At 38.2% G+C, this 25,422-nt stretch overlaps 3 protein-coding genes and 1 long non-coding RNA gene across 5 annotated transcripts; 1 reads left to right on the top strand and 3 right to left on the bottom strand.

Moving 5' to 3' along the window:
- Positions 1-1,267: 1,267 nt before the first annotated feature.
- Positions 1,268-7,306, top strand: LOC124214312 (uncharacterized). The gene is made up of 3 exons (XR_006882116.2): positions 1,268-1,540; positions 1,960-2,120; positions 2,541-7,306. It is a non-coding gene; the product is annotated as an uncharacterized lncRNA (long non-coding RNA).
- LOC124214311 (myrosinase 1-like) lies at positions 2,629-7,478 on the bottom strand. Its single transcript, XM_046616564.2, has 9 exons — positions 7,228-7,478; positions 7,054-7,154; positions 6,831-6,964; positions 6,124-6,454; positions 5,686-6,022; positions 5,446-5,596; positions 5,128-5,369; positions 4,848-5,030; positions 2,629-4,711 (listed from the first exon to the last, which is right to left on the bottom strand). The coding sequence occupies exons 1-8, from the start codon at positions 7,272-7,274 to the stop codon at positions 4,865-4,867; spliced, it is 1,509 nt and encodes a 502-aa protein (XP_046472520.1). The 5' UTR covers positions 7,275-7,478; the 3' UTR covers positions 2,629-4,711; positions 4,848-4,864.
- Positions 7,479-9,327: 1,849 nt separating this feature from the next.
- On the bottom strand, positions 9,328-12,620 carry LOC124214310 (myrosinase 1-like). The gene is made up of 8 exons (XM_046616562.2): positions 12,431-12,620; positions 12,238-12,338; positions 11,999-12,132; positions 11,601-11,931; positions 10,523-10,862; positions 10,283-10,433; positions 9,930-10,171; positions 9,328-9,831 (listed from the first exon to the last, which is right to left on the bottom strand). The coding sequence occupies exons 1-8, from the start codon at positions 12,475-12,477 to the stop codon at positions 9,657-9,659; spliced, it is 1,521 nt and encodes a 506-aa protein (XP_046472518.1). The 5' UTR covers positions 12,478-12,620; the 3' UTR covers positions 9,328-9,656.
- Positions 12,621-16,010: 3,390 nt separating this feature from the next.
- LOC124214309 (myrosinase 1-like) lies at positions 16,011-18,991 on the bottom strand. 2 transcript variants are annotated; one of them, XM_046616560.2, is made up of 8 exons: positions 18,894-18,991; positions 18,628-18,728; positions 18,408-18,541; positions 18,001-18,331; positions 17,565-17,904; positions 17,329-17,479; positions 17,003-17,244; positions 16,011-16,907 (listed from the first exon to the last, which is right to left on the bottom strand). In XM_046616560.2, exons 2-8 carry the CDS (start codon positions 18,710-18,712, stop codon positions 16,736-16,738), a joined length of 1,455 nt encoding a protein of 484 aa, XP_046472516.1. In that variant the 5' UTR covers positions 18,713-18,728; positions 18,894-18,991; the 3' UTR covers positions 16,011-16,735. The 2 variants fall into 2 exon arrangements, with proteins under 2 accessions (XP_046472516.1, XP_046472515.1); XM_046616559.2 differs by having other exon boundaries at positions 16,012-16,907; positions 18,803-18,987.
- Between the last annotated feature and the right edge of the window lie 6,431 nt (positions 18,992-25,422).

Raw genomic sequence — 25,422 nt, 5'->3', positions numbered from 1 at the left:
AGTAATTTCCACGGAACAGAAAACTCTGCATCCACGTTAGCTTGAATATTTTGCACGTCGAAATCAAAGTGGCACGTATAATAGATTACACGGATTCGAATGGAATACCGAAGAATGCGTCAAGGTGTCGTCGCAAGTGTACGTATAACAGTCATACGTTCGAGACATAGCCATGCAATAGCGTTACCGCAGAGCGGCTGGCATGTAACCTCTAGGGTTTCAAACACGGCGGACTTATTTATCCTACAAATAAAAATGTGTATGTTTTGATATGTTGCCGTACGGAGACCTGCAGGATTCAACCAGGGAGCGGTCGTGCGGTTGTAGGCGATCGGAACCCATGCCGTGCGCGTATAAATCCTTTGAAGAATCTCTCGACACGTACTCTGTCTTCGTCGAGGAATTTCAGTTCATGGAAACAAGTTTTGCGGATTAAAGTTGTCAAACACTGGTTGTAGATACGTATGTAAGCGTGTTGTTCAGTTGCAAAATACGGCGGAATGAAATTCGTCGATGATAAAAAATTCCGATCCACAAGTCGAGCGAAACTTTTCGACAGCAGAGCCAATCGCGTATTTTTGTGACAGCAAGAGCTGTCGGCACGAAATTTTTTCATTGCTTCCCATAATGAATATCGGCGAGGCGATTGGGTGCGAGGAGGGCGGAAATGCCGAAGCGCAAATACGGCAACGTGAAATTACCTATTAAAATATATGCGGTTGAGCTCGCGCCCAATTCCACGATTCGTATACAAGAACTCGTCGAAATTGATTTGCCGGTGCTCTTGGAGAGAACTGGGGAGACTCCGAGTCTTGATGGTGCCCATTTTGATGCAAATCAACACGGGGAATCAAATTTATTTAAGATGAGTAAATTTTACCTCATTTATACAGTATACATGCGTATATACCTCCGCGCATATTTGTACGTATAAAAAGGCACAAGCCGTGCGAGTGGTAGGCGTTGCGGAAAACCGTGGGCGTAGGGCAGGTGAAAAAGTGTCTGTTAACAGGCTTTGAATAATTCATCTCTACTTTATAAAAAATGCATCTAAAACTCGTTCGCGCCGCTTCCTCCGACGTCGAATCACACGGACGACTAACAATAAGTAATGTATGTCGGGTACGTGGAGGAACAATATATCATTGCTCAAACACTTGTTAATTGAGGATTGTACTCGTACGGCATAGTTTAATGAGCTGGCCAGCTAGCTCAGCTGGTATATAAATTGCGAACCGGCAAGCCGAGCATACAGATCCACACGGTAATGGCTCGAGATCGATTGTGAGCGTAAAATACACGGGGTGGTCCTCGGCGAGCGTCGGGCTCCTCTGCGCAATATGGCGTTTTCCTCTTCGACGTTTCGAAGTCGACCTGTCTGTCCGTGTGATATAGATATACGTCACGTTGCAGAGGTTAATCGTTCCTCGCACGACACGAGCACCTGGAACACGAGTAATTCCCTCGATGTGGACAAATAGGGAGCGAACCTGTCGACGGTGGGGGAACCTATCCTGTGCCAGCTACGGAAATAGAGCAGGTAGGTATGTGATTTAGATTATGAACTTGGCAATTGATGAGCTTTGTCCCTGTCGGGAGGACAAAGCTGACTAAGAAAAAAAAAAATAAAATAACGACAAATATCGAAGCAAAAAGGTGGCGGCTCTCCTTTTCCCCGCCCAACCGTCAGTCTTCGTAAAATGACACACCGATCAAAGAGAGAAAAAAACACCTCGGTGTTTGGGCATTATCGAGACAACGGTCGTTGAGCTCTTTCGCCTTGCGCCGGTTGGAATAATAATTTTTAATTGTACCAAACGCTTGTGTGTTGTATTCGAGTGTATCTGTGTATCTCAAGCAGAGAACATGTCGCAGAGATAAGTCGTCGTAGGTGGTAGTTGTTGAAAAAAAAAACAACGTACCAGATGAAATTCTCAAGTCATCTATTCTCTGTGTCAGGGGAGATTCCCGCGCGGCGAAGGAACCTCTGGGACCTCCCGGGTTCAGAGGGGTTCGCGAGGGTGGCGAAGGAGTGAGGCGACTGTCAGCGGAGCTCAGATTGTATCGTCGCTCCCAGCGGAGAACTACGCCGGCCACTCTCTCGGAGCCCTTGACTTATGGTAGCAACTGCAAACCAGCCATCTTATCCGCAACGATCGGTCGTCATTTCTTTCTTCTTTTTTCCGTGCTCTTTCGTTTTTTATTTATTTATTTATTTTTTTTTTATTTCTCTTTCGTAATCTGTTTTTCGCTTGTTTCTTCTGTTTGGTTTTCACACGTGCAACGCACGTATTTGCTTATAATTTCAAATTTTTCTTTCAATTATTACTTGCGCCCGCACCTTTCGGCAGCTTAGAATTTTACAGTGTTAGATATACGGACAACGGTTGCTAAAGTTTTCATCACGGAACGTCCCGTTTTCACAAGCAAAATGGGTATTGTGTTTGCGATGGGTGTCTGAATGAAAATATGATAACTAAACGGCGGGCTTGTTAATCTTCTTAACCGAGGCTTTGTATGGTCTGATTTATTATTTACAGCGAGTAATTGCGAGTGCCTTTGGGACCTTGGGGGTGCCGTTCAAAAGTTGCAGCATGGAAATTGGGGTGGAATTAAAGTAGCCCAACGGATATGGTATAGGTGTGTAGTTCCCATTTCGCTGATAATTACACGGATCATCAGCTGTTCTTCCATCCGGCTCGATCTCTTATCGCATATAAGTAAATGTACATCACATATCCATTAAATTATCCGTAACTCTGATAGATAGTAGAATATCCGTCCCGCAAAATGGTGTGATTTTGATTAACTTGATTGACGTACATGTAAAATACATCCTGCGTTGCGTTCAACTAAACATATGCAATATTCCATGATTATAATTATTTCACTCTGTAGCGTGGAATTGAAATTGTACGTGGCAACGCTGCAACTTTACCGCAAATTCATTTTTACAAATATTTTTTTTGTAATATTTAATGTTATACCCATTATACAGGTACTTGCCGCAGAAGTCTTTTGTTTCCACATTATATACTCTATACGATTCGTAGGACAATGATAAAAAGATGAATATTACACCGCAACAATGAAATTAATTACTGCAATTGATATTAAACTCTATTGTATTTGAGTGTACAGTATTTTTCCAATATTAATGCGACGTCTGTTTCATATTATACCACGGATGGAGTTCGTCGCTACAGCAGGTATTTGAACAAGTGCGAGGGAAAAACATACACTGCATTCTTTTTCAATTCACTGTTTGCGCTGAATGAACGGAGTTCAGCAAATCTAGACAATTAGTAAAGACTTTCAATAATAATTGATCAATATGTGTTTATTTTTTTCACTGTAGTAAGAAATAATGCTGCTGCTCACGCTGATTCCACGTTCATGTTTTCCAGCCAATAATGTCAGAAGCAAGAGTTTCAATAATAATAATGAAAATAACAGACCGAAAGGTAAATAACATTTCTACGCTACTTCCGTCAACAACTCCACTACTTTGTATGCTTTTTAGTTTTTATGAGCACTAGTGCTTATTTTTTTTTTAACATAAAATTGCTAAAAAAATGTCATACCAAAATTTAGGGATAGAAATTCAAAAATATAAACACGAGGTCGAATCGATGAGCAAGTTTTAAAGATTTTGTCAAAATTTAAAGTCGATTGGATAAAAATTGACCGAGAAATCTGCATCGCCGGATTGAAAACGTGATTGTTCGCTACTTATATGCGCCATGCCGCCATTTTGACTTTAATTTAAATGAAAAAATTCTGAAATGTTCTTAATACTATGAATAATGAAGCCCTCAAACTCAAATTGCCCTGCGTTTTCATTTTCTTTAAAACAAATATCCAAAAATAGGTACGATCTAAGACCGTCCATGCTGTATGAGACTGCGATAAGCTATTAATGGGTTCTGAATCAATTTTGATAAAATATACATTTTCCTCACGATAATCACCTATGTTAAAGTCCCGCAGGGTTTCGCTCAGTATCCAATTGCACGCGCTGTCCGACAATTCGGTCCTAGCTGTACACATCGCAACTCGAAATGTGCCAACCGCATAGACAAGATTGGCGGTTGTTAGATGTGCGTTACATCCTCAGTTTAAGGGCTATTCTCGAATAACCCCGATACTCTCATTGAAGTTTGACAGACCAGGTGGCAGCTGATACGTGACTAGTTTATTTGGAACATACTGAATATTTTCTCATAGATAAATAGTAATTTATTTTAATTTAATTTTCTGTCCGTCGACAGAATTTTGTCATTATCTAAAATTGACAACTCAATGCCTTGTTTTGTCGCTTTAGTTCTACAGCTTTTTGCACTTTCGTACATTTTAATTATAAAACGGACAGCCGAGTAAGGTTTTACAATTTGCTTGCAGTATGCCGGTATTATTGACTTATATTCTTCGTAGAATTGCAACAGAATAGCTTTAACGCTTCTACTAAGATATGTTACACTTCTGGTGAAATTATTTTCTCGTATTTCTGGAAACTCTCATTCGATTTTCTGACAAATTTAGAATACATTCAGACTGGGCAGACGAAACTCAGTTTTTATTTTCCGCATACAGAACGTTATATATACAATGTAGAAAGAAATTGTTTCAATGCTTAGAGTTATCGTCAATTTTATTTGGTCCACTCCCGACTTTTTATGTATGTAAAAAAAAAAAATTCTCCATTTTGAATCTGTTGAATAAATGGGTAACAAATTACACAATGTTACTCTTTTACCGTCAACTCGAATATTTCTACATTCGTTGTTATGAATGTGGGTCAACAATAATTACTGAAGTTATAGGGTGAATTATTTGTTAGCACTTACATCTGGGAACTCATAGCTTAGCGCGATCCTTTGGTGACGTTCTGTTCCGCGGCTGCATATTTACGGGGAAGATCGTGAAGCTTATGAGTTCGAAGAATAAATTTCCACCATGACGCGGAGAGCTTCGGTGTTCTTTCTCGGTTAGGGCTGGTGAAGTTTACTTTTATGATGCCAAAGCGTGCTCTGTAAATAAATCGTGACGCAGGCATGGAAGATTTTCAGAGTTGTGAAAGCTTTCGAAATGTACGCATGCAGTTCAAGATACAAGAAAGTTACGTACGCGTAGCCAGAATTCAGTTCGAAATTGTCCATCAGGCTCCAAATCGTATACCGTTCGACCCGACAGCCATCCCGTTTGACGGCTTTAAACATTTCCTCCATGTATGTACGGTAATATTTTATTCGATCGTAATCCTTCATTTCACCGTGGTCAGGGAATCCGTTTTCAGTGACGTAGACCAGCGGATTGTCGTATTCTTCTTTGATTTTTCGTAGCAAATTGCCAAACCCCTCAGGCACGATCTGAAATCAGGAATGAGGCTGGAATACTTGTCATTAACCCGTTGACCGGTAGAAAGTGATTTAGCTTCGTACTTACTTTCGTCGTGGAATCCGATCCAGTAATCCATTCGGGTCTAGTCTTGCGTATTAAACCAGAATCAGAGGAATATCTTCCAAGGGTTTCGTTTGGATCAGGCAGCCAGATGACGGACGAATAGTGATTCAGACCAAAGTAATCAGAGCTTCCCCTATAAAATGGTGGGCAGAAATTGACTTACTCACGATGAAAAAGTGCATTCGCAAACGAAAAATGTCAAAGTTTGACCCGAGTGCATACTTTATAAATGATATCCACTGTTCCGTGAGCGTGGGAAGACGTGATTCTGGATAGTCTTCTGCCTTACTGCAATTGGCTATTCTCTCTTTCATCAATTTCGGATAGTCGCCTTTGTAAATAGGATGCCCAATCACTCCACAGCCAAATTGGAAACCTATATCGGCGGAAATGGTGTCATTCGTTTCGTCAAAAACGAATCCTTCGCAAGGGTTGGTAATACCGATCTGACCACCTTGAGTTTCACGGAATTCTTTGTCGTAGATGTGATAAGCTGTAGCATGAGCTTTCAAAACGTTGGTTATGCAGGTGTATTCTCCGTAATCGAGTAAACTTTTGCCTGTAAAAAAATGTAACAAATATATATTATTCGTCTGGTTCAGAACTGTGCGAGGCACAAGTCTCGACGAAATTGTGGCAGGCATTGAAAGCTGCACGTACCAGGGCTCATACTGTTTCCCTCATAGCCTTGACACAGCTTCTGCGGTTCGTTAATGGTTGTAAAGATTTTAACATAAGGCCCCAGTTCTTTGAAGATAATTCGAGCGTATTGTGCAAACCATTTCACCATATGCTTGTTCATCCATCCACCCATGTCTTCTAGCGTTTGCGGGTGGTCGAAATGGTATATGGTCACCATGGGCTCAATACCATTCGCAATTAACGTCTTCGTCAAATTTAAGTAGTGTTCAATACCCGCTCTGTTCACTTTGGTCTTAAGTCCGTGAGGAAGAATTCGTGTCCAGCTGATCGAAAACCGATAATAGTTGAACTGCAACATATTGAGCGTTAGAGAAACGGAAAGTGGATTCGTATTCACAGATTATTTCTACCAATCACGAACTAGTGGCATAATATGGATTTCACTCCGCACGTGATATTCAAATAAGGATATTAATGCTACACCACCGGCCTCGATACAGTTTGTCCATTACCATGCTCAATTTGTGTCACTACGAAGTCTTTTCAACGATGAATTGATGGATACTGGAGTAACCAATTTTTTTGGTGCCGGTGGTTCTCTTGAACGTTACAACGTAAAATAAACACATGCGAGTTTAAAGTGTCTATAGCACAATTGCTTCGCATCACTTGGAGCCATTTTGCACGAAAGAGATTGTTAGCATTTATTTTTGTTGAAAACTCACACCAATTTTCTTAAGTAAAGCCGCATCCTCTTTGTACTTATAGTAAGAGTTACAAGTTATCTCTATGTTGTTCCCATCTGCTATGCACTGCGGGCACTGATGAGTCCAATAATCCCAATTACTTACTCCTTTGTCTAGAACCGTAAATGTGTTGAAATATGTACGGCAATAACCGTATATACTTTATCAGCGGTAAGGACTGTAAAAACAACAAGGTGCTTACCACTAACATTCCAGGCCCCTTCGGTTTGAAATGCCGAAGTGGCAGCTCCAAATAGCATTCCAGTTGGGAAAGTGAGACTGTCCACTTCATGGCAAGAAATTCTGTAAATATTTTACAGTTTAAAATGTGATTGACAGTCATCAGTTCGTTACATAACATATTGCTTTAACTCACTTCGAAATAGCTACGCAACCCGTTAGAATGATGAATATATATTTCATGGTGTTATCAAAGTTTCTAAAATGTTCTATGATCTCTACAGGAAAAATTAATTTTTTGGGAAATAGAGAAGCTTCTTCAAGGTGTACGGTGAACTTTGTCTCAAGTAGAAAAATTTTGCGTTTGAAGATATTACATGTAGATACACTAAAACCAGGGTGAGTGGTTTATACGGTTTTCGACGAGGAGACGTTAAGTGTAAATTCACATCGCAAGGCTAACTTATATACCTGTTCCTGATGTTGTTGCTACAAATTACTGACGACATGTTGTTGCGCTTTATCCTGTCTTCTCCATCCCCTCTCCACTCACTCCTGTTTGTGAAAAATTTTATTGTTCTTCCTATTGACACTCTCGTTTAATTCGCCATTTGCACGACACGACATATTAACGTATATCAGAGCTATCGCTTGATAGCTAGTGAGCATATTTGGGTTGTCTGCATAAGACTGTTCAAAAATTTCACTTTAATATCAGCAACTGTTCGTACGATGTCAAAAAGTTGGAGAATTTCGCAACAGGCGTTACGTTAATGTAATGTTACATATAAGTGGGCAAAAATACGTTGAAATAATATTATGAACTACGATCAGAGAAGATAAATCTTTGCGTTTTACTATTATTCAACATTATGTAATACATATTTTAAATTTCAATATATTCAAACTATACAAGAGGATGCTGTGTGTTAATGAGAATCTAGATGAGAGACATACAATATAATCATTACGTAGCTCATTATTTTTTACCAATATCCTCACGAAAAATGCCAAAAATCTGTACGAAACAGTATAAAGGGTATCAACTAGTACCGCGTATCGTAAATTACACGTTTTTCATTACGATATTCGTGACCCGAGCCCGGAAAATTGAATATTGGCTAGAGTTATTACTTACGTTGTTACGTGTAACGTGACTTCGGTACATAGATTATTTTCAGGACAGATATTATTTTCGCAATAACAGCTATCGCTTGTGTACCGTAAGTGAATTAAATTTATATAGTAAATAAATGATTAACCTTGCTGAGCAACAATAAGCACTTGACTGTAATACGAATGAATGTTTTTTAGAATGCTAATATTATCTTTGTTTGTAAAAGTATTGAAAAAAAATTGTTTGAGCCAAAAAAAATATTTGGTTAATACTGCCACATAATAATCTGTTGACTAATCGAAGAATAAGCCGTGAAAAAAAAAGAATGGCACATTATTTATTCCAATAAAATTTCTCCTCAAATGCATGTACTACAAGACTACGTTGAATTATCAAGTGTCTTTACTTCATTGAAAAACAGCTTGTCCCCTTGATAGTCCTTTAATAATCTTAGCCTACTCAGATCCTGTGATGCAGATTATTTTAAAGGTCAGAAAGCATAAATATTTGATTTCGTTACACACTGACACCATTAATGGTGATTTGTGAGCCTTTGAATAAATAGGCGTCCCATCCGAAAGTTTGAGTTTATCTACGGCGGAGGTCCTATTATTGTCAAAGTTAAAGGAGAAATTCAACAAAACATTTGATAGAATTCTATTGTTGTCTCTTCGACGATCTGTATACTTTATTTATTGATATTGCTTTTCAAGTGGTCTCTCAATAGGAATAATACCATTCCTACAATCTGAAACATATAGGAGCAAGGATTGTTCATTCTGATTTGGTAGCGCTGAAAAGGTTCGTATTCATTGTCATGTAGAGGGATACAAGTATCTCTATGATCAATCAGCATATTGTGAAAGAACATGAGGATAATGTCGGAACATCCGGCATCAAGTACATTCTTAGATCAAATCGCCCAACATCATTGTGGGCTACTTCAAGTTATCTACAAGCAACAGACACGGTGAAGAGGCATTGTAGTTGAATGCTAGGGGCTGTAAATTGGATGGCGGTATCCTGTTCACATAATCACCTGCAGCTCGTTGACATGTTGAGAACATTCGGATTTTCTATCTTGCTAAATTAAATTTAGTTGTTGAATACATGTGAGAATACATGCTCCACAAATTGAACATTTATCCGTCGAATAGGTACGAGTGACACAAAGACGAGGGAAACGTATAGATAGCACATGTACTGTGGTGTGTTGGTTTTATTTTTACACGTTACTCTTTGTTCTGATCAATCCAAAATAATCAATCCATGGTTATACTAAATGAGTTTCCAACTTCAACTCTGTGAAGCATATTTTGTCTGACTTTGCCATCAATTACATCAATACGAAAGTTTGGAAGTTTTCATCTCACCTCTTACCTTTGAAAGGCATGTTGTAATTGTAAATCCAGTAATTACAGAAATAAGATCCGAGTGATCTTGTAATTTTGTAACTTCGATACTGCATATGGATGTGTATGATTTCAATTTCATTTGGAACGTCGTCATTATCTGTGATTACTCTTCCAAACACTTTTAATCTTCGCTAATGTATCGTTTATTTTAGGAACATCTTGAAGGCGATGAGTTCGAATAACTTCTGTCCACCAGTACGCTGATAACTTGGGTGTTCTCTCCCTGCTGGTACTGTTGAAGTTGACCTTGACGATCCCAAACGGAGTACTATCCGTGAACCCAAACAATAAAAAAATTCGTTGATTAGGATTCGCATGATGATTTCAATGTTGCGATAAATTTCACGGAGATCCAAAATTACTCACGTGTAACCATAGCCGAATTCCCAATTATCCAAGAGACTCCAAATCGTGTAACTTAAAATACGACAATCGTCACGTTTGACAGCGATAATTAATTCTTCCAAGTACGAACGAAAGTAGTTTATTCGATCTAGGTCGTTCAGTTCGCCATGGTCAGGAAATCCATTTTCTGTTATGTATACTATAGGATTGTTGTATTCATCCTTGATCTTCCGCAGTAAATTTCCAAAACCCTCGGGCACTGACTGCGTGTGAAAAGCAAGCGATAAAGTCCAACTTCCGAAGAGCGATATTTGACGCACGTTTAACATTTGTAGTAAATTTGCGATAAAACGTTTTTTGCGTGCATTGCTTACCTTCAACCAATAAATAGATGAATTGTGCCAGGTAGATTTTCTCATATGTGTTATGCCAGAGTCGCTCTTGTATATTCCACGAGCTTCGTCTGGATCAGAATGAACTATTTCGGAAGTGTATTGATTAAGAGCGAAGTAATCAGCTGTTCCTCTGTGCATAAATAAAAAAAATTACAAGAATTTTTCTCACGGTCCGCAAACTGGAGATATAAAGTTTTGTATTCGTGCTGATGTTCATACTTTATGTACGATATCCATTCGGGAGAGAACCTGGGGAGACGAGATTTGTGATAACCTTGGTACTTGCTAACCAGGGCTACCCGTTTTTTTACAATTGGTGGATAATCACCAATGTAGATAGGATGTCCCACCATTCCACAGTAAAATTGAAATGCTGTGTCAGCAGCAATCGTGTCATTCGAGTCATCTAAAACCTGCCCGCTGCAAGGATTGTTAATGCTAATTATACCGTTTTGGGATGCTCGGAACTCCTCATCGTATATATGATAGGCCGTAGCATGGGCCTTCAGAAGATTGTGGATGCACAAGTAATATCCGATATTGTGCGGCAACAGCTTACCTGAAGTGATTCGGAAAATTCAGAATATTAGAAATATATCAAGCATGTACAGTAGGGTGATCCGTACTTAGGGTGTTGATGATTTTTTTTCAGACCACTCCCCAAATCAACGATAAATAATTCAAAAACAATTTCATAATTCTTTCAGATTTTTATATCAATTCTAACCCGTGCCTGTAAATGGATGGATATCACCACTTAAAATACACCTGTTTCAGATACATTCTCAGCATATATTTTATTGTGAGAGTGACGATGTTCGAATCAATCTGTAATTGCGAAGATTTAGTGAGTATTAATACTACTATCTGAGAAAAAATTCACATCATCATACCAACCAATCTCGACGAATTGCACACCCTAGAAATTTGACTTTTTCTTTTTATTTATAAGAAATGCAATTGTCTATATTACCTGGTATGATGATGTGAATTTTTTCTCAGATAGTAGCACTAATGCTCATTAGAACCTCATATTCATGGATTTTTTCGAACATTATTACTCTTACATTAAAATATATACTAAGAACATGTCCGAAACACGTGTATTTTAAATTGGGAAATCCTTCCTCTTACAGGCACGGGTTACAGTTGATATAAAAATCTGAAAAAAATTGTGAATTGTTTTTGAATTGTTTATAGTTGATTTGGTGGGGAGGACTGGAATAAATTCGTCAACATTCTAAATGAGGACCACCCTAACGTACAGGATTGTATTCGTATAACTTGTCGCACGTACCAGGGGCTGTTCCGTTATCCTTATAGCCTGCACACATCTCTTGTGGTTCATTTACAGTTGTGAAAATCTTGACCATCGGACCAAATTCCTGAAAAATAATTCTTGCATAGTCGGCATACCATTCTACCATCAACTCGTTGGTCCATCCACCCATATCTTCAAGTATTTGCGGATGGTCGTAATGGTAGATGGTGACCATAGGCTCGATACTGTTTTTCCGTAAATACTTGATAATATCTTTGTAGTGCTGAATACCCTCTTCGTTTACATAGTGTGTGAATCCAGCTGGGAGAATTCTCGCCCAACTGATTGAAAAGCGATAATAGTTGAACTGTAAAGAAATTAGTATTGACAACATGAAAATTGTATCCAACGATAATTTTGAACAAAAAACTCACTCCAAACTGTTTGGTCAACGCGATGTCTTCTTTGTATTTATGGTAAGAATCGCAAGCAATATCTCCGTGACTTCTGTCTCTTATGCACTCTGGACAGGTATGCGACCACGAGTCAAACATGTTTATTCCTTTGTCTACGAGAAATGATTAATTGGTTTAAATAATATTTGCGGTCATTATCACAGAATTTCATTCAAGAAAAAAATTCTGAATTATCTTTAATAACGTGAAGCGATTACCGCTCTCGTTCCAGGCTCCTTCAGTTTGATAAGATGAAGTTGCAACGCCGAAAAGAAAACCATCCGGAAAGGTGAGACTGTCGATTTCATCGCAAGAAGTGCTAAATAAATTTTGTGTTAATATTAAACGTTGATCGATACGTTGATAGACGTTGATATACGAAATACTGTATGAAATATTTCGCCGACTTACTAAGAAATAATTGTCCAGCTGAGCACAAGTACCAGAGTATGTTTCATGATAATATGGAACCATTCGGTATTCTACAATTTTTTATTTCACTCCGAACAACTTTTGTTTGAGGTTTTAAGGAATTTTCAAACACTTCAATAATTATGACTGACACGACGAGTTGAGTATGTTCAGCTCAAAGATTGGCTATGTCGGGAACTTGAGTTGCTTGATTTATAAAGTCAGTTGTTGTTTTTCCACCACGCCTATGCTGGAAAAATATTGTTTCATCTTACACTTTATTGGTTAGTATAGATCAACTAAACTGACTTTCCAAGCTTCGGTCATACCTTCAGTAAATGCTTATTAACTGACGTCAATACGCATGAAAATAATCATGTTTTGCCTGTCAGTTTCTTAAAGCAAGCTGAAGGTGGAGTTTCAGGATTTGATTGAACGATTGTCGTTTACTCATGTAAACAGTTATATCGGGATGATGTAAGGCGAATTTTTATTATTCGTCCGTATTGATTGTTTTCTCATACATCCGTTATTGGTAACCGAGCTACCTCACATCACCAAGAAATCCAATGCACGTGACGTCATCGTAATTAGGTGCTCAATTCAGAAACCCGGCGCCACGGAGCATTTTTTTCTGCTGGATCGTTTGCTGGTTTTTGTTGCATTGAAGAAACAAGGTGATCGAAAATTGAAACGCAGAATACGAAGCCGTTCTTGGCTGAAGCGGAGAGACATGGGGCGATATGCTTTGACGATGTAATTATCACAAAATAATTTGCACTAGGGCACTACTCTCGAAATTCGTAATTTCTGATTCTTATATCGTGCTATAGTTTTCAATTGATAAAAATAATACACAATTTAAAATTTTTTTTTCACAATTCGTGGTCACGTTACAAATTTCTATTCTACGAACTAATGCCAAGTTCATCTTGGATGTAAATGATGCATCTTAAGTAACAACACACCGCCTGTAGATGCGTTGCGCCCGCCACTCAGTATCAAAAGATGTAGTGAAGAAAGCACATGGTCAATCATCGAAATACTTTTAGGATTTATTTTAAGGATTATATTTCTCTGCTCTTGACTGGGGTGAACAGGCCTTTTACGTTATAGGTTTTTAGTAATGGGAGTCAACGATCGAGCACGTATCATATCAGGGCATCGTTCGACAACGGTTGATCAAGGTGTTTATTATTTATATCTATCAGTGCTTATATTTTTACCACCATGTCAACTTGACTGCTGGCCAAACTGTCAAAACAAGAATATATTATTGGCATTTCTACGGTAAAGTATGCATTGATCAAAGCGGCTTGAAAAAGAAGTAAGGTTTATGCAAACGTATTCGAGTGTTTAAATTGAAAAGTCATAATTTCATTCGTTAGTTGTAAAATGTTGTTTATCTGAGTTCTAGAAAGTATTCCAAGTCTGTATACCGTTACTTTTATACACTTAGAAATTTAATATTCACTGCAGTTGACGAACTGTTTGTGCTGTGAGAACAAAATGCACATGTCTTCATATCTCATAACTTAGTAACTTCAAATTTAATCTGTTCGGGACTAATAATTCAGAACGCGAATGTTCCTGTGACAATAGCTGTGGCTCTAGGCAACGTCATCTTCATCTCTATTTAAATCGAATAATATTTTTGTTATAACGATGTAAAGTGAGTCCGCTTCGCCCTATTTCCTGGGGGCATCTTGAAGCTTGTAAGTCCCGATAACTTTCTTTCGCCAAGAGGCTCAAAGCTTCGATGGCCTTTCACTGTCGATACCGTTGAAATCTACTTTCATGATTCAAAATGATTTACTGTAAGTGAAAAATGAAAAATAGAATATGCTTCTATTCAGATGTGCGAAAATTCCAACATTTACGTGTAACCATCAGCCGATTCGAAAGTGTCCATCAGACTCCAGGGCGTATTTTTTGACGCAATAATCTTTCATTTCACCGTATCAAAATATACATTTTCAGTGACAGAAATAATTGGATTACTGGATTCATGTTTGATTTTTCTGAGATAATACCGAAACCCTTGGGAATGACTTGTGTTCAATAATTCAATGATAAGCTTTAAATTTCAAGCCACTATTTTCAATCGCCAAAGCAATGGGCGATACATCGTTGACAAAAATACAGTATTACAGATACGTGAAATATTGAAAGCAAATAACGGCCAGATATTGTTCATACGAATATGCGTGGATGCCAGCACCTTGATTATATGTACGTGGCAAATATGTGATAAACATACCAGCAGCAAATGGTGAATGAGTGGATATATATACATATGTCAATGTGATGTCTCATATTGATTCGCGTAATGGTAAATACGTAGTAAGCGAAGCCCAATTTTATCCGTATAATGTGCCGATTATTTCTTATCTGTATATGTTTTAGGTATTGCCGGTATAACAAATTATAATACGTTGGTGTCTTTCTGGAGAATAATATGATTCTCAATATTTACTTACAACCAATGGACCGATGTATTAGGCCTGCTGTTGTCAGAGAAAGTTATTGAGCGGAAATTGACTCAAGTTCACGTTACACAAAGAGTCAAGTTTACGGATTTATATGTAACTTGTAGAAAAATATTCGTTCCTAGATCTTTTACTAACGCGACATCCTCTTTATACTTGCAGCATGAGCTATATGACTTCGGCACTACTGCGTGAAATAATCCCAATCGCTTAGTCCTGTACCAAAAATTACACATGCATAAAAAAGTATCTTGCCCGCCGGATTAGACGACCATACTTTTATGTTTTAGTTTTTGAACACGCTGAATCTGAATTCGATGTCAGAATCGCTCGATCATCCCCAGACTTTGATTTGCGGATTATAACACAAAAAAACTCAAAAAATAACTGATACGACGGATTTAACACTTTTTTATGTACCTGCATTAAATTATTGAAGTGGCATAAAAATCGCGCTGATTCCGAAAAGGTAGTATTCACCTAATATTGGATGATCACTGAATCGATTTCCTTATCATTAACGTTGCAAGCTCCTTCAGGTTGGAACGTTGGAGTTTCAGTTCGAAAAGTAAAGTAATCCGGAAAGGTGTACCTGTTGTCTTCGTGGAAAAAAGTCCTGCAGAATTCTTTTCTTCAGTCGATATTTTTGTTTATGTTCTACCATTCGCTGTACAGAGAATTATTGACCCACTTCGAGTTGACCACGCAAATGCCTGCCACAATTAGGATGATTTTCATAGTTAGATTCTGTAATCGCTGGTTGAGTCGGAATAATTCGGTAAAACAATAGCACTCAGTCCATTACTATATGAGTTATAAAATTATCTCCTTATGGTTCTAGTACGAACCGTAGCTCGCTCTTCTTGAAAACGTTGAACAAGAGTTGCAAGCAGTCCGTATGTTATATGTCATTGCATCGTAAATATCGCGACAAACTGATAAAAATATTCATCACTTTACCTTGTTTTTATTGGCATTGATCAATCAAGTTTGTTTAGATTGGGTTATTATTGTGAATATTATATTATATCGCGATGATTATTAGTCGCGTTGTTATAACTATTGAAGTTGTTTCACTTTGGCTTTACTCTATGCGATGAAGGGGCTATTTATTTTCTGTTAATGTTCATTGGCAATTAGGTTTTGACGAGTTCATTCTTGTAGTCGTAATCTCCATTTTCGATGGGCGTATCTTTATACAAAGTACTTCACTTATAAATAGGTTAATCCGCTGTTTACTTTATTCTATAAGAACAAATAACGTTCATTCAACACTCCATGAAATCTGTGCGGAGTTTTATATACTAGATTTATACCGATACATGTTATGATTCTAAAGATTATGATCTTGATTCGAGAATGACTATTATGGTGCGCCACCATCACGATAAGATACGTTTATTTTTTTGGGTTGAAATGACACGGGTAGTTGTAGGAAGTGTTCTTGAATAATAATTTAAAAATGTGCGAAATTCATGAATTTATATATCAGTGATGTATTTACATTTCGTATACCTAGAACAAAACCGTAACATCTGGAAAAAAGTTTTCCCATGAACTTTTATTGAAATTCTACTATAAATGGCACTACATGAGTTTTTACGGCAGTTTTGAAAACACAGGATTTTTTTACTTGTTACAGTTTGATTTTGGACGTGCAATTTGGTTGTTCTTAGACGGCGAGGGTTCTTGAAAAAATTAAGTTTCCATTTTCCTTCAGAAGGTAACTCTTTCCAAGTTTAAAAGCAAGCGTGGCTTTAATTATGCTCCAAGGCCTTTCCTTAATTCATCTGATCAGATACAAAATTTATACTTATCAACGGTCCAGGCATTCTCTTGACTCTGCTTCAGGCTCTGTTTGCATATATGTGGGAATATCTTGGAGTATACCAGTTTGAATGACTTTTTGAAACCAGTATGCCGACGACTTAGGTGTCCTTTCCCTGTTGGGGCTGTCAAAATTCACTTTCACGAGTCCGAATTTAGCTCTGAAAGTAAAACAAAAAATTGAGATTTTATTAGGAAATGGAATAGATTTTCGAAACAGGCTATATGCACTCGAAGGATATAAGAGATGACTTACACGTAACCAGCATCTAATTGGAAATTGTCCATGAGACTCCACACCATGTATCTTGATACTCGACAACCATCATACTTGATAGCCTTGATCATCTCTTGCATGTAAGATCGATGATATTTGATTCGGCTGTAGTCATTCAATTCACCGCGATCAGGAAAGCCGATTTCAGTTACTATAATTTCCGGGTTATTGTAGTATGTTTTAATTTTTTGCAGAACCATGCGGAAGCCTTCTGGAACAACCTACGTCGACAGTCATAGTTGAAATCTTGATATTTACGTTCAAACTGTTTAAACTATGTTCGGTTGTACGCTGATTTTGATTACCTTCACGTAGCAAAGATATCCAGTGGGCCAGCTTTCGCGATAACTGCTCGTTACGCCCAGGTCTGTGTTATATATTCCACGGGCTTCGTCTGTGTCAGGCGTTACAATTTGAGACGAGTAGTGATTCAGAGCGAAAAAATCAGCTGTCCCCCTGTGAATTACGAGGAAATGTTGTAATTCTTATTGATAAAGCTTGATGCAAGTTTCAAATGTCACACTTTCGGGGATGTACATACTTTATGTACGATATCCAGTCTGGTGAAAACGTGGGGAGACGTGATTCCGGATAACCTAGTGCCTTGCTTACGAGGGCCACTCTTTCTTTCACAATTGATGGATAATCACCGATATAAATGGGATGTGCTACTAAACCACAAGTAAATTGGAAAGCTCTTTCAGCATACGCAGTGTCATTTGGCGTATCTGGATAAAACCCGTCACAGATATTGTTCAGACCAATGCGACCGTGCTGATATGGTCGAAATTCGTCATCGTACATGTGATACGTTGTGGCATGAGCCTTCAGAACATTATGGATGCACAAGTAATACCCGACATAATCTGGTATAGTTTCACCTGAAAAAAATGGTGGTGCCATGAACTTTCAACACATTGACAGTAATAGCAAGATTATGGTTGAAGATGGACTGATGTTAGGAAAAAAAGACGTACCAGGGCTGAACACAGTGCCATTGTATCCTTCGCAAACTGACTGAGGTTCGTTTACAGTTGTGAAAATTTTGACTTTTGGTCCTAGTTCTTGAAAAATAATTCTTGCATAGTCAACGTACCATTTAATCATCAGTTCGTTGGTCCATCCACCCATGAACTCCAGTATTTGTGGGTGGTCAAAATGGTGCAAAGTTATTATAGGCTCTATACCGTTGTAAAGAAGTTCATCTATCAAGTTTCTGTAGTATTGAAGGCCAGCTTCACTTACGTTATTAAGAAATCCAGTTGGCAGAATTCGTGCCCAACTGACCGAAAAACGATAATATTGGATCTGGAGGATGGAAAATTATGCATGTTGAAAGAATTCTAAAGCCACGAAAATACGTCGCCTTTAGTATCAGGCTTACCCCAATATTCTTCATTAACGCCACATCCTCTTTGTACTTGTGGTACGAGTCGCAAGCGATGTCACCATTTTGGTGGTCCAATATGCATTCTGGACAGTGATGCGTCCACCAATCCCAATTACTTACTCCTTTGCCTGCATAAAAATTAATCAGTTGTGACAGAAATCCACGTAATCATTTCTTTCAGTTTTTGATTCGTGCAAGAAATAAGAGTACCTACCACTAACGTTCCAAGCCCCTTCAACTTGGTAGGCTGAACCTGCAGCTCCGATCTTCAAGTTTTTGGGTAAAATGAGATTCTCCATTTCCTCAGCGGAGGTTCTGAATGAATATATTTGTAATCAGTTTCATGGAAACATCGCGATAATTGGAAAAATGGCGACGTGACAGCACACCTTGAAATTACTATAATGTTGACACCAATAAATAAAATACTTCTCATAACGAGATTAAAGTTTTCCATTTTACGATTAATAACTTTCTCACATGGTTTAATTTTTCCACCACGTACAGTGGCTAGCCAGGTTTCAACTTTCCTTTCCAGCATCAGTTACTTTCTACTCTGCAAATATTTAGTGCAAATGTGACCGGTGTAGACGATTTATATACCCGTTCATATATTATTTTCTATTTGGCGTAACAATGCCATATGCTTTTATCCTCTGCACTGTTTACCTCTTTTCAAACTGTCTATGTTGATGGACGAAACAAACTCAACTTTGAAGGGTATATATGCTGTCATTTTTACGTGACATATTCCCTTTACTTCATTGAAACTCATCATGAGACTTCGTCAGTGTAATCAGTCACGTATGATGTACGTAATTCTAGACTGTGTTTCGTTGACGGATGCCTGAGTAAATATTAAAGAATAATGAAAACTTAATAAGAAAGTCTGTGGTTGATGAACGCCGGTATTACAAACGAAAAGACTGAAGAGTGTGCTGGAATTGTGCGAGATGAGTTGTTCGCGTTCTTTATTATTCATTTAAAACTCGAGTAGGAATAGTGCAAATAGCATCACTGTTTCTTTTGTCTGCAGTTGAGAAGATGCTGTATTCAATATTCACGGAATAATTAAAATGCCACTTATTTTGACAATTATTATTAAAACTACAAATCACCGACGTGAAAATGTCACAGATGCTGAAATTTTATATGCAATGGCTAACTACACGTTCCAAAAATGTGTTTCATGTAAGAATAGTGCCAGAAAACATATTTCCGAAATCAGTCGTAGTTCGATGAACGGTATACATTCTCTTACATCATTATTACCCGAAACTGAACCTTCTTACTAGGTTTGTGCACAGCATTGCGTGTAAAGTTTTACCGTAGTTTGTATGAAGCGCAATCATGTGAGTGAAAATAGGAATGGTGAGAACTAAAGTGGTAATTCAGCCCTAGTACACACCGAGGAACAATAAATTTGAAAAAATTAAACATGCTACACATTGCCAGTAATTCAAAAACCTTTAATAATGAGAAAATGAGCAAAGAGAAGACGAAGGATTGTCCGAGAAATTTTATCATATGTCTGTCGAAACAGAATCAGAGAAATATTAAGTAGTGCTCATTAATATGCGGAGCTGAAGAGTTGAAACGGCTTATGGCACATTAAAATGCGAGAACGTCCGATGAAACGGCCGTGCTATAGCTATCTGTTGAAACTGAGTTTCATTGCGCGCTTAACCCTGTGCCTTCTGGTGTAATACGTACCCAATTACTCGCAATTGAGTTGAATACGTTAAACTTATTCTGGTATCCGAGATTCTCTCTCACACACTCGAGTTATGTCGATATGCATACCTCATTATTATATTATGACGAGAGAAAAGTATGAGATCCATAACTGCTTTACGAAAAAGGCAGTCTCTAAATACGAATTAGGTTGATATGCAAATGTGTCTCTCCTATATATAATATCCTGCACACGTATCTGAAAATGAGTTTACCTGAAAATGAACAGAAAAAATGATAAAATATACATGGACCACTTTTGAATCGCCTCTATATTGTAAGAATATTTTGAAAATTGAAAATTAGGCGAAAACTATATTAAGTATCTTTTATACAGTACGAATAGCAGAGTGAAATTTTAATTTATTTATAAAGATATTAAAACATGGGCCGTCATTAGGTTTAAAATTCATTCATTCATTCATTCCAGGTGTATATTGTTTAAAATAGTGTATATTGTTAAAACTGGTGGATATTGTTAAAATTATAAATAATTGTAAATAACTGTCCTTCGTGGAGGCACTATATTTTTTGATTTCACTTTTATTGTTTCTTCGTTTTATATCGTCTCTCTTTAAAATTTGGCTTGGCTTTTGGAGTGTCTAATTATTAATATGAAATGTTCGCCCTCGTGGTTTAGATTTACTTTATTATTATTAGTTTGTCGATTTTCGATGGGTTACGACTCAGTTTCAGAGACGGGAACCTCCGCACCTCCTTCCTCCTGGAGAGACGTAGCCTAAGCAACCATTCTTCTTAAATTTGTGACCAGGTGCCCCACTCCCTGGGTCTAACCTCATCCGCTCGTGCCGTGTTCATTGCGCGGTTAAATTTGAATTATTACAATATTTTGGAAGCTGTCCAGGCGTCATGTGATGTCCGAAATTCAGACTGTCGAGAATTATTTGAAGAACTTAAAAATATAGAGAAGCCCCTTGCCTAGACGAAAAGGGTCACCTCAGTCAGACTCCTTCGAGGCAAGCTTGTAGATTCGACATCGAATACGGCTTTTCCGTAGTGGCTAAAGAGCTGTACGTTTCAGGAATATCTGCAGACATTTTGTAATCGGATATATTCTGGAGGGTATTGTACGGTATTATGTGGATAAGAGCAAGGCGATATATGGAAACAGGATTTAATACGAGCCAATAAATGCACTACGTCGGCCAATTGATTTGTTTGGGTAGCTGAAAAACAGGAGGCGCTAGAGCAATGGGAGTCCCCTTGTCAAGATGAGTAAGTCACCCAAGGTATTTTCGAATTTGATCATTTCGAAGAGGCATTTATTTCATTTCATTGGACTGTTCATGAAAAGCATAGTTCTGTTTAATGTAAGCGTATACATACGACGTAATCGTGCAGTTTCAGTAGTGATGAATTTTTTTGCAACCAAGTTTTTTTTTCATGTGTCGGAGGATGCGTGAAGAGATCATAACGGGAAAATTTTTCTTTTTTGTTTGCGACGTATCATTAGTCGTTCACTCATTAAATCTTGAATTTCACCTTCGGAAATTTCATGAATGCGAGTGAAATGTATCGGTATATCAATACATTATACTTGGGTTATGGGATAGTTCATAACTGCGATTTCACAGATCATTTCAAGCCATTTCCCTACGGACAAAAATTGTACTTGAAACTTTCGCAGACGCACTCTACCAAGTAAATAGTCATGAAAATGTATCTATATCATCAGAGATTAACTCTCCAATCGTTTATTCAAAGCTTTCCACCAGCATCCGCAAAAAATGTTCACAAAAGCAACGATCCTTGACTTTATGAGTGTGACTTTGACCCCACTCGAGCCCCTGATTCGTGCTTGGAATCTCTTATGGCTTAAACGGCGGTACTTAACGATTAAAAAAAAGCTCAGGACGATAATAACCCGTCATCAGACGGACATGGAAGGTTAAGTTATGGACAACAATGCAATGAATACATTTCAAAACTCTTATTCACTGCAACTCATTCTTATTAACTTTCGCACCAGGGAGATATTTATTCGCTGCGACCTCGCTAAGCCGTGATATTAACGTTCAACTGTACGCAACACAATCCATAGAGAATCATCGTCACAGTAAGTGATATAATTACTGCCCATAAAGCTCGAAAACATATCCGTGATGAATATAAGTTGTGGTGAATTGAAATACACGATCTGGTGTTTACTTGTTTAACGTCGCGAAGGAATGCGACAGAGTCGAGAATTCTGTTCGGTATAGAAGTTATCAATTTTTTAGTAATAATCGTGTTCGTTTGACGGAACTGATTCGGGTCGTGCTTGAAAGGCCGAGAATGCAGATTTGCATTTGCTCGTCGTCGTGCAATTATCCTCAATCCCGAGGTCATTAACAGCGCCCATAAAAGGAAAATTAGCTTTCGTTTTTGAGTTCCGTGTGAGAGATTTGAAGGGCTCGACCATTAGTAAGTTCATTTCGCTGAAGAGCGCACGATGTTGTGTGGTCAGTGTTCATGACAGCGCGTGGTCGTGGACGTTGGTATTCTGCTGGTCATGGTGCCAGAGATGGAAAAGCTGTTACCGCAAGAGCAATAACATTATCAAATGAAAGGACGGCTGAATTCTACCGCATCGCGAGTACATTATTCGTTTTCAGCTTTTAAAAAGAAGCCAGTGCAATAATCAATTTTTAAGGCCAAATGCCTCACAAGGTCAGGTGTTCCCAGATCACGGAGGTCATACGAATCCTCGATTCCTGCAAGGCAGCGCCGAGGGTGTTGATTAATTTGAACAATCTTTGAACAAGGTTAACAGTAAAGAAATTTGAGTATCATCGCGATCGACCACGAAGAACTCATTCCCCAACATCGCCAGTACAAGAGCTAATACATCTAAAGGTCGATTCAAAGCTGAAGTTGAGATGCCATGATTTTCCGATGGAACGTGAAAATATGAAAACTGATCCGATTCAAGATACAACTCCAATAGACGTTTGTAAATAACGAGAAGTACATGAGTGACATGTCCGAAGCAGAGGCAATTAACTTGAACCAAAGGGCCGAACGTCATGCACAGCTGTGCAGAAACGCCACATGCAGGAAATGTACGACGTCAATTTTATCCATTAATAAATCAATCCAAAGCCCTGTTCGTAAACCTATATAATCTGGTTGCACGTTTGTTCCCTTTTACCAAAGATAGTATACAGATATTTCGTATCAACCAAACTGAACTATGGGTATAATGATAAGCTATACGTTATACGCCTACGCGCAGCGCTGCGAAGATTTCCTGAGCTTGCGTAGACGGGTATAAATCAAAGCTCTTTTTCCTACCGCGTCACATGACGGCGTAGTAAAAGTGGCAAGGGAGTACATATATACATATATGTATGTTCAAGGTACAAAAGGGTGTAGATAATGCCATGGACCTGGGGGCCGATCTTTGTTCTTCCTAACCCGTAAAACTATTCAAGATGAAGTAACTCATAGCTTGGGCGAACTTTCATCTAGGCTAGGAAGTTGTTTTAAAGTTTTATCCCCAAGGCGGAGTGTGGAGGAAAAATTTCACGACATTCGAGTGTTTGCCAATTTCTTAAGGCTTTTCCCACATTTCTACAGGACAAATATTAAACAGTACTTTCTTGTTTGTATGGCATACACTGGAAGTAATCTTTGGCCGATTGAAGCATTCGGCTCCAAACGACATTTCACTCGTCAGTTGGGTATTCCCTAGGGATGATTTCGCGTTTCTGTCAAAGGTCGTCGGTCAAAGGTCAATATTACGGGACGTGGATTTCGTTTTGATCAACTATGGTATTTTTTCTTTCTCTAACCCTTCGAGCCAGCAGAAAAAAAAACATTCATTCTATGAAAAAATGTAAGATCGCCTTATCGCCATTAAAAACAACTGGTAACCGACGACCTGAATATCTATATCTGTCTCACAGATGTATTAATTTTTTTTATATGTTACTTCTTGTTTTCACGGTACGAAATAGATTGAGTTTTTAAATGAATCATAAGAATAGACATTTTTTCCGATAATCTAAATGTGTCTTTTTTAAAATACCCTATGAAATTTAAAAATCTTTGTAATACAGAAAAAGAAACAAATTTTTGTTTGAAGAATGTGGTTTTCACTGATTTTCTTCACCGTTCAGTCTTAATTTATATATTTTGTTCAAACAATTTGAATGAAACTAAATATAACGCATACCATTCTCCTTCTCGCTGACAAACGAGAAGATTCATGTGCAATAAAGACTCTTTATCTGTGATAGAAATGATTTTATGAACAAGATAGACGCGGGATGGACCCCGTCCGGCGCTAGAGGTCGTAAAAATAAGTTTGTCACCGATGGGTTGAGACAGCGTGGTAATTCGTACTGTCATTTCTTGTGACTGTGCGATAGTTCGATATTGGTACGTTACGGAAATATACGTTCCAGTTTAATTATTTAACTGCAAAAATACCGGCAATATAATAAACAAATTAAAGATGCAGTTAACAGCATATCTAAAAACGACGAATACAATAAATATCAGACGTATTCATTTCTATAACATTATGTTGTCACTTTAAGAATATTCATTTTATCATAATTGACCGGAATGTATGAAGAGATGCGACATATCTGTGTCAATAGTGAACGAACTGACAAACTGTACAAATATGTGTACATGTATAACGCATGTGTACGCATGACTTGCAAGCAAACGGCGAGAAAGCAGTAATTGTATCGTACCCGTGATCGAGAATATACTCATTCTCTCTAGTCTGAGATCTTCGAAATGACAAGGATCCACAATTTGACCCAGGTATTTCACGCAGATGTTGACTGGGTAGAGGCACGTACACTTTAAGTCAGGTTCATTAAAATATAGCGAGAAAATGGTAAGGGGAAAAAATTTGTAATTAAAAAAAAGTAAAAAGTATGAAACAAAAAAAGAAAAAGCCATCTCGGCCCCGTGAGTACGATGTGGTATGCGATGCATACCTATTTGCGACAGTTGGTCTGCTGCCAAGATTGCAGACTCCCTACGGCTATCGCACTGCACTGTTCTGCCTCTTTGGTTGAAATACGTAAATCTATTGTACCGCGACTACGTAGTGTACTCATACACGGAGCCAAACGATCGTTCGAGGTACATTCACCATCCTATTTCTCATTACGAATGGTGAAGGTTTTCAAGCTGATTCCCAACATGCACCCCGCGCTAAGAACTATTCCAAATGACGGTGGGGGTGGTGGTGGTAGAGGGAAAAAATACCCGCCTAATCGCGGCTAACTTTCGTGCTTCAACAGCGAGGGAG

The sequence above is a fragment of the Neodiprion pinetum genome, chromosome 3, assembly GCF_021155775.2.
Source record: "Neodiprion pinetum isolate iyNeoPine1 chromosome 3, iyNeoPine1.2, whole genome shotgun sequence".
NCBI lineage: Eukaryota > Metazoa > Arthropoda > Insecta > Hymenoptera > Diprionidae > Neodiprion > Neodiprion pinetum.
The sequence above is the reverse complement of the archived record's forward strand: the minus strand, read 5'-3'. Positions and strand labels throughout refer to the sequence as shown.